Raw genomic sequence first — 13,986 nt, 5'->3', positions numbered from 1 at the left:
CCTAAATGCGCACTTGCAGGCATCCACAGAATGGTCAAAACTGCTGTCTTCTCTAAGAATCAGCCAGCAAGCCAAGCGCAGTGGCTCATGCCAGTAATCCCAGCACTTGGAGGGGCCAAGGCAGGTAAATCACCTGAGGTCAGAAGTTCAAGACCAGCCTGGCCAAGATGGCAAAACCTAGTCTCTACTGAAAATACAAAAACTAGCCGGGCATGGTGGTGCACACCTATAATACCAGCTACTCAGGAGGCTGAGGCAGGAGAATCGCTTGAACCTGGGAGGTTCCATTAGTGCAAGCTCCTGGGTTTCCTCCCTTAGAAACTGAAGTATTAATTAGTACTGTGTATTTGTATTTCTTAGCCTGCCACGACCCTCGGGGCATAGCCAGCCAGCCCACTGTTCTGGTGTCAGGGAATCTACCTCTGGTTCAGAACACCCAGTGCCCAACTAACAGCTAAGCTCCCGCCACTCTACCATCTTTCAATCTCAGTGCCTAAAAAAAATAAAATAACATAAAATAAAAAGATGCTGCCCTGGGCTGAACTGTGCCTCCCAAAATCCATGTATCAAAGCTCTAACCCCCTATACTTTAGAATGTGACTGTATTTAGAGATAGGGCCAGTAGAAAATCAATGCTTTAAACTGAAGATGGGCCAAGTGCCATGGTTAATGCCTGTAATCCCAACACTGTGGGAGTCCAAGGTAGGAGGACTGCTTGAGCCCAAGAGTTGAAAAGATGTCCAATCAAAATGGTGTTGGTTTTTGTTGTTGTTGTTTGTTTGTTTTGTTTTTTTGAGGCAGTGTCTCACTCTGTTGCCCAGACTGGAGTGCAGTGGTACGATCTCGGCTCACTGCAACCTCTGCCTCCTGGGTTCAAGCAATTCTCCTGCCTCAGCCTCCCAAGTAGCTGGGAATGCAGGTGTGTGCCATCACGCTCGGGTAATTTTTCGTATTTTTAGTAGAGACGGGGTTTCACTGTTTTAGCCAGGCTGGTCTCGATCTCCTGACCACGTGATCCTCCCATCTTGGCCTCCCAAAGTGCTGGGATTACAGGTGTGAGCCACCATGCCCGGTCCCAAAATCGTGCTGTTTGCGTGGGCCTTGGTCCAATGTGGCTGGTGTCTTCATGGAAAGAGGAAAGCTGGACACATAAAGAAACACCAGGGATGTGAGCACACAGGCAAGACTGTGTGAGGACACGCAGGAAAGGCAGCCATCTGCAAGCCAAGTGGAGAGGCCTCAAAAGAAACCAACCCTGCCAGCACCTTGGCCTTGGACTTCCAGCCTCCAGAGCTGTGAGAAAATAAATTTCTATTGTTTAAGCCAACCCTGTATGTGGTATTTTGCTATGGCAGCCGCAGCAAAATAATACAGATGTATAGACAGTGAAGCAAAAGGTCCGACTGCAGAACTGCCACCTTCTTTGGCCTGGGGCTGCCCAATCCACCCAACATGCCAGCCTCTTCAGATGGCACAATTGTGTCCCCACACTGGAAGGATCTGCTATTGCCACAGAGGCTCTCTACAGCCAGGCAGAAATTTCAACAATAGCTCAACCCCAGGATGCAGCATGTAGCTTGAAGTAGAATTGCCCATTTGGAGCCTCAACAAAGTATAAGAAAGCACAATCCTAAAAATAGGGCAAAGGGCTACTGTTCAGTGTCCCCACGAAACGAGTCAGGCTTACTTGACAATATCAGGCTTATTGTAGAGACTCTCAGGTGGCTGCTGCTGAAGTTTGTCCTTTTTGTCTTCTGTGAGATATTCTTTTCATTTCACCTTTTTAATTCCCTAAGATATTCTTTCATGAACTAGAATCAGAATGCTAAAGATGAAGGAAATCTACGAAGGAGAAATAAATACATGCAAACACGCCTCTGGGAGGAAAACTGCCTCTTGGAACATCTGTCACTTCTAAGACAGTTGTCATATTTGGTCTCTCAATAGCAGCTCCAGCCAGCCAAATATTGATACCAGTAAAAGTTGTGTACATTTTTTTTTTTCGAGACAAAGTCTTGCTATGCCGCTCAGGCTGGAGTGCAGCAGCGTGATCTCGGCTCACTGAAGCCTCCGCCTCTTAGGTTCAAGGGATTCCGCTGCCTTAGCCTCCCTAGTACCTGGGATTACAGACACGCAACGCCATGCCCAGATAGTTGTTTTTTTTTTTTTTTTTTTTTGTATTTTTGGTAGAGACAGGGTTTCACCATGTTGGCCAGGCTGGTCTTGAACTCCTGACCTCAACTGATCCACCCACTTCGACCTCCCAAAATGCTGAGATTACAGGCATGAGCTACCGCGCCTGGCTAAAACTGGGTACATATTCAAAGTACACGGGCACACTGTTCATTTAAGCTTCACTGGAGGCATCTTCTTTGCCATCACAATGAGAACTAAAATAAACTGAACATGGTTGAGGACTCAGATAAATTAAGGCAGGAGCTGAGAAGAGGGTGATCCCTGCTTGCCAGCCTCCCCCGCCCTCCTGGAGCCCGTCTGGGCAGGACTGTTGGCCAAGTCCACGTGGAGGACACAGCCTCAGGGTCACAGGCACCTATTACCTACTCGGGCAGCCTCCTCAAGATAATTGAATACCAAGAGAGGGAGAGGAGGGGGAGGGGAGCACGCATCTCCCAAGAAAAAGTCTGCCAAGAGGCAAACCAAGCTGCGAAAAGCAAGCAGCAACAACACACACAGTATGTTGCCATTTGTTTTTCAGAAAACATGAAACGAAACTCCATTTCCAGATGTACATGCAAACATATGTAAAAGCACAGAGCAGTCTAACTACTCAACCATAGAGAGATGGCTGAGCAAATGAACTGGATGACAGAAAGCTACACAGGTATTACAATATCGATAAAAATCATTTCAAATATAAAAATAACACAAAGAGAATGCACAGACTGATTCTAACTGTGTAAAAATGTATGCTTGCACATATACAAGAAAAGAAGATCGAAATGGAGTCAGGGTTCAGGGTTCCTACTGCTATAAAGTCAATTTAAAGTATACTCAAACAATACAAGCAAATTGGAAAAGTGTTTATATTTCAATAATTAAAAAACACAGTATCATTGGTCTTCTTTAAAAAAGGAAAAGGGGCTGGGCGTGGTGGCTCACGCCTGTAATTCTAGCACTTTGGGAGGCTGAGGCAGGCATCCGCCTGCCTGAGGTCAGGAGTTTGAGCCCAGCCTGGCCAACATGCTGAAACTCCGTCTCCACTAAAAATACAAAAATTAGCCAGGTGTGGTGGCAGGTGCCTGTAATCCCAGCTACTCAGGAGGCTGAGGCAGGAGAACAACTTGAACCCGGGAGGCAGAGGTCGCAATGAGCCAAGATTGAGCAACTGCACTCCAGCCTGGGCCACAGAGGGAGATCCACCTTGGAAGACAGAGAAGAGAAGAGAAGAGAAAAGAGAGGAGAAAAGAGAGAAGAGAGGAGAGAGAAGAGAGAAGAGAGAAGAGAGAGAAGAGAAGAGAAGAGAAGAGAAGAGAAGAGAAGAGAAGAGAAGAGAAGAGAAGAGAAGAGAAGAGAAGAGAAGAGAAGAGGAAAAGCTGGCTGTGGTGGCTCACACTTGTAACACCAGCACTGTGGGAAGCTGAGGCGAGTAGATTACCTGAGGTCGGGAGTTCGAGACCAGACATGGTGAAACCCCATCTCTACTAAAAATACAAAATTAGCCAGGCATGGTGGCGCATGCCTGTAATCCCAGATACTTGGGAGGCTGAGGCAGGAGAATCGCGTGAACCCGGAAGCAGAGGTTGCAGTGAGCCGGGATCGCACCATTGTACTCCAGCCTGGGCAACAAGAGCGAAACTACATCTCAAAAAAAAAAAAAAAAAAGAAAGAAAGAAAAGGAAGGGAAACACTAGAATGATACCCGCTAAACTGGTAACAATGTTTGACTGGTTGGTCTGGGGGAAAAGATAAAAGCAGGAGAAGGGTTTTCACATAAAATTTTTACAAACTGTTTTATAATGAGATTTTTGTATTGTATTGATGTGACGCTAACATGACTAAAAATAAAGAATTGACCTTGGGGACACACACACTACCCTCCTCCCCACCCTACCCATCAACCCACCAGGAGAAAAATCACTGTTTTAAACTGAAGGCAGGCCAGGCGTGGTAGCTCACACCTATAATCCCAACACTTAGAGGGAGAGGCCAAAGTAGGAGGATTGCTTGAGCTCAGGAGTTCAAGACTAGCCTGGGCAACATAGGGAGACCCCTGTCTCTACCAAAAAAAAATTAAAAATTAGCCGGGCAGGGTAGCACAGGCCTGTGGTTCCAGCTATTCAGGAGGCTGAGGTGGGAGGATCACTTGATCCCGGAAGGTCAAGGCTACAGTAAGCCACAATCATGCCACTGCACTCCAACCTAGGCAACAAAGCAAGACCCTGTCTCAAATAATAACAAGAATAAACTGAAGATGACAGTTTCCCACATACTGCTATCCCTTAACTTCACATAGAAGCACAACTGCAAAATTAGAAACATGTCAATGTCTCCAAACAGCTGTTCAATGTCCTGTCTGTTTCTGCCTAGAACCATCCTAAGGGGAGCATGGGCTCCGGCTGGCCCCAAAAGCATTTCCCATCATCCAACCCCTCACCAGCCTCTTCCTAGGCCCAGCAGGCTGCACCTTCCTTGCCCACCCCCTTTTTTCTCCCCTTTCATTAAGACGCCATTTGGCAAAGTCTCTGTAAATCCCTGTCAGTTCATTTCCCATTAACAGTTACCACGGAGCTTCTCTACTTTATTCCCAGATAAATAATTGAAAATGAACACCCAGTTTGGAGAGGAACTTGATGCATCTGAAGTTAACAAAGCCACAATGGCTTCATCCTGACAGGCTCTTCTGAGTAATGCCCTTTCCATTAGCAATATTTTGCTTTGCCTCCAACAGAGGGACAAATAAATCTGAAAGGCTGAAGGAACAGAAATGGAGTTAAAGAACACAGTCATGTGTTAACCATTCCCTTCCCACCAACCCAAGAGTGTGATGCCCTTCATGTCCCGAACACATAACCAGGGTGGGTGGCTCTGACGCTCCCAGGCATTGGGGCCTGTGCCTGAATGGTCATGGGCAAGGGTCAAATCAGGGCATTGCTGCAGAATCCTTCAAGCCATATCGCTGCCTTTTCCAGACTTCTGCATCTCCTTATTTCTCCAGGTGAAATAACACAGACACTGACCCACTTCCTTTCACCCCAACAAACTCCAAGCAGACATGTCCCCAGGGGATAGAAAGGAGACCCTGAAGTTTTCTGCAGACAGGCCTCCTCCAACCTGGGGCCTGTCCCAAAAGGTGAGAGCCCCTTGGTCAGAACCACAGCCAAAGCCTTTTCCTCTGCTTTCATTCTGCTCCTGAGGCCATCTGCTGAATGGTGGGGCTCCATCATCAGGGGAATGAATCAGGAACTGAAATGATCTGGGGCTGAATTTACCCACAAAACTTCCCACAGCCTCAAAAGCCGCTGGTTCATAGATCCCAAGAAGAGCAAACATCCTGAACACAAATTCTAGCCCCACTCCTCCCCTGTTAGACTATAAACTCTGTGGGTGCTCAGTCGATATTGGCCAACCGCAAGGACTCAAGATCAAAACCCATTAACTCCGACTCCACAGAGCATCTTCGATAGATCCAGGCTGCTGCCCTTTTCAGGTCTGGTGAGCAAATTAATAGTGAAACCAAAGGAAACCTTTGGCCAGCCTCAGAGTGAAGGTCAACAGACTGTTTACAAGCACAATTCTTTCAACAACATTTGTATTCACTGACTGTGGCAATCATAAGTAATTCTCATCCATGTATGAGACCTTCTAAGACAAATTCCCCCTCTCACATCGACAGCAGGAATTCATTTCTTTTTAAATCTCCTAGAACAGATGTTTACTGTCAGGCTGATCTTTCTGCCAAGTAGTGAGGTTCTGGGCATTTGTGGTGATGATGTCCCTTTCTGAGCTCTTGCAACCCCTCCCCAGACATTCACCAGCTGCTCCCAAACCATTACTGATTCTATCCAGGGCTTCCCTCTGGGATCTCCTCCATATTCAAAGCATATATTAGAACAAATATGAACCAAAAGGTTTAAAAAAATACTGCTACAGCCGGGCACGGTGGCTCATGGCTGTAATCCCAGCACTTCGGGAGGCTAAGGCGAGAGGATCACTTGAGGTCAGGAGTTCAAGACCAGCCTGGCCAACATGGTGAAACCCCATCTCGACTACAAATACAAAAATTAACCAGGCATGGTGGCAGGCATCTGTAATCCCAGCTACTTGGGAGGCTGAGGGAGGAGAATCTCTTGAACCCAGGAGGCAGAGGTTGAGGTGAGCCAAGATCAAGCCATTGCACTTTAGCCTGGGTGACAGAGTGAGACTCCATCTCAAAAAAAAAAAAAAAATTACTGCTGCATAGTACAAATTAGCCAATGACTGTTTACGCTGCCTAGAGAAAATCCCCACGTTCAGACAGCTGACCAAATACATCTGATACCACCCCACCACCCCCACTCCCCAGTAACATAGTAAGACCCACCAGGATTGCAGAGTCCTTTCCAAGAGACTGTCTCGGAAGCCCAGTTGGGTGCAGGAGAGGAGAGCAGAACGGGATCCGGCAGGGGCTGTGCAGAGCCGCTGAGCCAGATCTCTGCCTGCTGCTCAGGGGTTAAAGCCACTGGTCACCTGCCAGGGCAAGTAGAATACACTCCAAAAGCAAGTTCACACAAAACCAGGGTGGCCTTGAGATCAGAATATGGCAGCCTGCATTGAGGGCCACTGGACGCCACTATCACACAGACATAGCAGCAAGGAAGCCAAATGTCCAGGGGACAGAGACAGACACGGCCACTCAATTTTTTTTTTTTTTTTTTTTTTGAGACAGGGTCTTGCTCTGTCACCCAGGCCAGAGTGCAGTGGCACCATCTCGGCTCACTATAACCTCCACCTCCCAGGTTCAAGCGATTCTCATGCCTCAGCCTCCCAAGTAGCTGGGATTAAAAGCGCCTGCCACCATGCCTGGCTAATTTTTGTATTTTTAGTCGAGATGGGGTTTCACCATGTTGCCCAGGTTGGTCTCGAACTCCTGGCCTCAAGTGATCTGCCCGCCTCAGACTCCCAAAGAGCTGGGATTACAGACATGAGCCACTGCGCCCAGCCATGTCACTCAATCTTTTAACAACAAAAAATGACACATGGTCTTTAAGACAGTGGTCCCCAATCTTTTTGGCACCAAGGACTGGTTTTGTGGAAGACAGTTTTTCCACGGACAGGGGTCAGGGTAGGGGGTTTGGGATGAAACTGTTCCACCTCAGATCATCAGGCATTAGTTAGATTCTCTTAAGGTGCACACAGCCTGGATCCCTCACATGCGCAGCTCGCAGCAGGGTTTGTGCTCCATTGAGAATCTAATGCCACCGCTGATCTAACAGGAGGCAGAGCTCAGAAGATAAAGCTCACTTGGCAGCTGGCTGCTCACCTCCGGCTATGTGGTCCAGCTCCTAACAAGCCATAGACGAGTACCGGTACTCGGTCTGGGGGTTGGGGACCTCTGCTTTAAGACAGTATCACAGCCGTCCAACATCACATTCAGCTGTCTGATCCAAAGGACAGTTCTTCTATAACAGAAGGAATCCATTTTTCATTAGCCCAGGGTCCAGAGGCATAGTTCCTGGGAATCATTATAGTTACAGAATCACCCATTGTTTCTTCTCTTTCTCCAGTTGGGAACTTAAGGAAAAAAGAAGGCAGGAAGGCAGGGAAGAGGATTTCAACCTACCTACCTCCTGGGGTACACGACTGCTGACTCCAGTGAGTCTGACTTAATCCTGTCTCACCGTGATCCAGCAGGAGAAATGGACTTTGACCCATTTCTCTCCATAGAGTTCTCCCTGCACCACTTCCCTTTCTAGGGGAGCAGAGAATTCAGGCACCAGTTCAGGGGTGCTTCTGCCATCTCTAGAACTTGTCGGGCCCAGTGTCTGGTAAGGCTGTCTCACGCTGTTATGATCTTGGACCCCTTTCCTCTACTGACAGTGGTGCATGCAGATGATAGGCTTTAGCCAATGGCTTGCGGTTCCCATCGCATGACCTGGCCCCAGCTCTCTCAGCTCGGTGATCACAGCCACATGCCAGGCTGCAGTTTGCACGGTGCTTCTCTGTAAGCACATACATGCTTATTCCCAAATCTAGCTCCCCAGCCCTATGTCAGTAAAAAAGCCTGAAATCTCTGGCTTACCCCCAATTCCAGTGCATTTTTACATTTTTAAAATTTTACTGTACAGTCCCTCAGGGGAGTTATCCTCAAATTAAAGGATGGAAAACTAGAGCTCAGGGATATATAATCAGTAAACGACAGGTGTGAGCTCTAGCCCAGACCCCCGCTGCACAGAGCCCCGCCTCACCCTCCTGTCAGCCCTCATGATATGATCCATTGTCGAAGGCCTAATGCTACAGGTTGGGGGGCTGGGGCGGGGGTATCATCTCCCTGATGATGTCATACTCTCAATAAGACCCACCACCGTAGTGATGGTTCTAGGTCCCACCCAGCACCCAGTTCTAGGTCCTCTCATATATATACAGTGCCACTCAGCACATCAGCTGTACTCCATATTTTTAACGAAATGCGACATTCAAAATCTGAACTTACTAAAATGTAAATTACCAAGACATTATTTTAAGAAAGAAATCACCAATCAGTTCCTCTAATGCCTCATTCTCTGTTTAAATACCACTGGCTACTTAACAGAGACATTAACAGGTACGTCAGGTTTGATCAGAACTAAATTCATTGCACAGAGCTGGTTGTATCCTGATACAACAGCTAAAAGTAGAGTGGTACTCACCAAGTGAGGCATCAGGAGGTCAGCCAGGTAGACAAAAGCCGCTCCAAGGGTGAAGCCAACAGCCACGGGGAAGAAGGCAAAGGCACCGAAACCCCCAGAGGACGTGGCCATCTCAACTGCTGGAGCCAGGAGAGACCAATAGGAAGCTGCCAACATGACCTACAAAAACCACAACGAGAGATAAACGTTAAAGCAACTGCAGAAGGCCTTCCAGGCAGGACCTCAGTTGCTCTCTGTGACCCAGAATGACCCCTCCAATCTCACATGAGTTCAGTCTTTCGTCCCAGGTTGGGAGGTACTATCATAAACCAAAAAGCCACCTCCAGAATTCCCGGAGCTTACTATTGCAAGAACTCACTTTTGGGTAGGATAGAGTTGACCTTGGGAGGATGCAATCCAGTTTGCCATCATCTAGCCTATAATTCAGTGGTTCTCAACCAGCAATGGTTTTGCCCTCCACAGGACATTTGGCAATGACTAGAGACATTTTTAGCTGTCACACTGGGAGGAGGGTAGGGGGAGGTTGCTACTGGCATCTAATGAGTGAGGCCAAGCATGCTGGTAAACATCCTACAATGCACAGCACACCCCTGACAATAAAGAATTATCTGGCCCCAAATGTCAATGAGAATGCTGTTGAAAATTCCTATTCTTTTTTTTTTTTTTTCTGAGACAGAGTATTCCTCTGTCACCCAGGCTGGAGTGCAGTGGCACAATCTTGGCTCACTGCAACCTCCGCCTCCTGGGTTCAAGCGATTTTCCTGCCTCAGCCTCCCGAGTAGCTGGGATTATAGGTGTGTGCCACCATGGCCAGCTAATTTTTCTGTATTTTTTACAGATGGGGTTTTGCCAGATTGGCCAGGCTGGTCTCGAACTCTTGATCTCAGGTGACCTACCCACCTCGGCCTCCCAAAGTGCTGGGATTGAAGGTGTGAGCCACCATGCCCAGCACAAAAAATCCTATTTTAATTAAATTCTTCCAAGACAAATTGCTCACTACTTTGTTCCACTGTTTTGTAACACAAGTCTGATTATTACAAAGTTCTTTCTTATGTTGAGCTGAAATCTGTCTCCTTTCCACTTTTACCTTTTAGCTGTGGTTTTGCTCCCTAGAACACCAAAAACTGTGTCCTTCCTGTGTGATATGTGACAGCCTCTGAAATATCTGAAGATAACCAGCAAGTCAACGTCATATTGGTCCCATCAATTATCTCTAAAAAGGACGAAGGGAACTAATATTTATTGATCACTTGGTATTTCCAAGGGCCAAGATTTACATTTGATATCTTATCTTTTCATCACAACCACCCCGGAGGCAGATGATGTTTTCTGTTGTGATGTCTAGATAAAGAAATTGGACTTTGAAATAATAAGGTAATTTGCTCACGGTCCTACAGGCCAGTGGTCCCCAATCCTTTAGGCACCAGGGGCCAGTTTCATGGAAGACCATTTTTCCATGGACCAGACAGTGGTTTTGGGATGAAACTGTTCCACCTCAGATCATCGGGCATTAGAGTCTCATAAGGAGCTCGCAACCTAGATCCGTGGCATGTACAGTTCACAATAGGGTTCACGGTCCTATGAGAATCTAATGTTGCCACTGGTCTGACAGGAGGCGGAGCTCCCGCGGTAATCCTCACTCACTTGTCCACTGCTCACCTGCTGTGCGGCCTGGCTCCTAACAGGCCATGGATCAGCACCGGTCCATGGCCCGGGGGTTGGGGACCCCTGCCATAGGCAGTAAGTAGCAGATCCAGGGAAATGACCAAGCAGGACCATAACCAACTCAATAACAGGAGAAACATGAAGGAGAAGAAAAAAAATTAGGCTGGTCTCAAATCTCAGCAAAGCCAATTCAATAAAAGGTTCTCCAGCAGATGAGCTGGCACAGTGGTGCATGACTGTAGTCGCTGGAGATGAGCTGGCACAGTGGTGCATGACTGCAGTCCTAGCTAGTGGGGAGCCTTGAGCCCAGGAGTTCAAAGCCAGCCTGGGCAACATAGCGAGACTCTGTCTCTTAAAAATAAGAAGCTCTCCAGCACTGACCAAATTAAACACTCATCCATGGCTGTTTACTCTTACAGATGCTATGACATCTTTTGGCTAGAGTACACCCACCACCCATCGTAACTATACAGCAGTCACTGCCGACACAGAAAATGTTGAATGGGTTTCTAAAAATTACTTAATTATGCCTTGCCTTAAAAAATCATCTGCATCACCCATCTTCAAAATAACACTCAGAGTGACAGAACCAGGTATTACAACAGCAACAATAAAGAACAAATCCATGCATAAATCCATAAATTCCCTTCTTCCAGCCGTCAATCACAAACAGTCACTTGCTCTGGGCCAAATTCTCCCAGCAAAAGTCTTAGTGCCACCCATGGAAACCTGCAAAAGCCTCCAAAACTCTAAGAATGAAAATGCCTCTGCTAAACAGGATGGGAGCTGAGGCTGATCAGTTCAACTCCATGAGCCAGGCTGTCAATAAAGGCCATCAAAGGGCTTTTGATGAGGGCTCCCCCTCCATGCTACAGCCTAATCCACCCCTTTTCCAGACTTTGTCTTATTAGCTTTAGAATTCAACAGCCCTCAGTAGCTGCCCTACATGGTAAACTCCCCACCAAAGAGGACCTGCAACAAGGCACAGAGATGGAAAGGTGCCAGTTCTTCTTTGTATTTTTTGAAATGGAGTCTTTGTCGCCCAGGCTGGAGTGCAGTGGTACGATCTCGGTTCACTGCAACCTCTGCCTCCCAGGTTCAAGCAATTCCCCTGCCTTAGCCTCCCAAGTAGCTGGGATTACAGGCGTGTGCCACCACACCTGGCTAATTTTTGTATTTTTAGTAGAGAAAGGGTTTTGCCATGTTGGCCAGGCTGGTCTCGAACTTCTCACCTCAAGTGATCTGCCTACCTTGGCCTCCCAAAGTGCTGGGATTACAGGCGTGAGCCACTGCTACTGGCCCAATTCTTCTTTTTGAACCTGACCTGTGCAGCAGCTTCTCTGTCCCACCTTCAACAACTCTAAAACCACATGGCCCAGGTAAGCCCACTCATCTCACCCCCTAAATCCTCCCCACCCTCCACCCTGTGATGAAAAAACATAACATCGCTGTCAGCATCACTTGAGAGACCTCCCCAACCTCTGCTCTCATCTCCTTTTCAACCCCAGGTCCAACCTCTTCTGTCCACATTTCCTTCCATCCCTCTGCATCACTGAGTACCAACCTTTTTTCTGCCCTTACACATGAGAAGCACACAATGCACAAGCTATTCAAGGAGCAGGAGCAGAAGAGAAGTGTCTCTCCACAGAGGGTGTGTTGGAATTTGGGATGCTTACAATGCAAAAGCATCCCAGCTGATTCAGGTGAGCCCCCTCCTTGAGAATTACTGCCCTTTATCTTTCCAGTCAAATTTAGGATCCAGCTGGATTTCCTTCATTTCTTTTCCTTCCAGCCTCTCTGCCTCAGACACAAACTGGAAAACCACAATCGGGAAACTGAATAGGGTTGCCCGTCTAAAATGAAAAAAGCACCCAAAGCAAAATTCTTTGTTTTTTTTTTGTTTTTTGTTTTTGTTTTGAGACTGAGTCTCGCTCTGCCGCCCAGGCTGGAGTACAGTGGCGTGACCTGCAACCTCCATCTCCACCTCCCAGGTACAAAAGATTCTTGTGCCTCAGCTTCCCAAGGAGCTGGGATTACAGGCGTGTGCCACCACGCCCAGCTAATTTTTGTATTTTTAGTAGTGACAAGGTTTCACCATGTTGGCCAGGCTGGCCTCGAACTCCTCGCCTCAAGTGATCGCCCACCTCAGCCTTCCAAAGTGTTGGGATTACAGGCGTGAGCAACCACGCCTGGCCGAAAAGTTATTTAAAGGGCGAGTGGGGTAGAAAAGATGACTGTGTCCTAATGCCTAAAACCTGTGAATATTTCACCTTACAAGTAAACAGGACTCTGCACATGGGATTAAATTAAGGACCTGGAGATGGGGAGGTGATCCTGGCTTATTTGAATGGGGCCAGTGTAACCACAGGGTCCTTACGAAGGAGTGAGAAGGGTCAGAGTCACGAGATCAGGAGTTTGAGACCAGCCCGACCAACATGGTGAAATCCTGTCTCTACTAAAAATACAAAAATTAGCCGGGCATCATGGCAGGCACCTGTAATCCCAGCTACTCAGGAGGCTGAGACAGGAGAATCGCTTCAACCCAGGAGGCGGAGGTTGCAGTGAGCCAAGATCGCACCACTGCACTCCAGCCTGGGTGACAGAGTGACACTCCATCGCAAAAAAAAAAAAAAAAAAAAAAAAAAAAAAAAAAAAAAAAGAAGGGTCAGAATCAGAGAGAAAATATGATAACAAAAGCAGAGGCTGTAGTCAGAAAGAGATTGGAAGATGCCACGCTGCTGGCTTGAGGATGAAGAAAAGACCATCTGCTAGGGAAGGGAGGTGGCCCCAAGATGCTGAGAAGGCAGGGAAGCAGCTTCTCCTCCAAATCCCCCAGGAGGAACGCAGCCCTGCTGCCACCTTGACTTTGTCCCAGTTAAAATCACTGTGGACTTCAGACTTCCAATACTGCCAGATAATAAATTTGCACTGTTCTAAGCCACTACATTCATGGTAGTTTGTTACATCAGCAATAGAAAATTAATACGGGCATATGTTACTTTTCTTAAACTTCATTTTTTAGAGCACTTTTAGATTGATAGCAAAACTGAGTGGAAAGTACCAAGAATTCTGACACATGCCTGCCTGTCTCCACATACCCAAAACTTTCCCCACTATCAACATCACACCACAGTGGTACACTTGATAAAACTGATGAACCCACACTGATATGGCATTAACACCCAAGGGCCATCGTTTTTTGTTTTGTTTTGTTTTGTTGTTTTCTTTGTTTGAGACAGGGTCTCACTCTGTCATCCAGGCTGGAGTGCAGTGGCGTAATCTCAGCTCACTGCAACCTCTGCCTCCCGGGTTCAAGTAATTCTCATGCCTCAATCTCCCGAGCAGCTGGGATTACAGGTGCCCACCATGACACCCAGCTAATTTTTGTACTTTTAGTAGAGACAGGTTTTCACTGTATTGGTCAGGCTGGTCTTGAACCCCTGACCTCAGGTGATCCGCCTGCCTCGGCCTCCAA

General features: G+C 47.3%; 1 protein-coding gene across 4 annotated transcripts in view; it reads right to left on the bottom strand.

Moving 5' to 3' along the window:
• Positions 1-13,986, bottom strand: part of SLC39A11 (solute carrier family 39 member 11) — a 463,670-nt gene that overhangs the window by 393,357 nt on the left and 56,327 nt on the right. For all 4 annotated transcript variants that reach the window (XM_003279611.3, XM_030827265.1, XM_030827262.1 and 1 more), the window contains one exon: positions 8,847-9,005. In XM_003279611.3, coding sequence (XP_003279659.1) covers positions 8,847-9,005 — 159 coding nt within the window. The remainder of the gene's footprint in view (positions 1-8,846; positions 9,006-13,986) is intronic.

Source organism: Nomascus leucogenys, chromosome 14 (assembly GCF_006542625.1).
Source record: "Nomascus leucogenys isolate Asia chromosome 14, Asia_NLE_v1, whole genome shotgun sequence".
Lineage (NCBI taxonomy): Eukaryota > Metazoa > Chordata > Mammalia > Primates > Hylobatidae > Nomascus > Nomascus leucogenys.
Note: the sequence above shows the minus strand (reverse complement) of the source record. Positions and strands in the feature narration are given on the sequence as shown.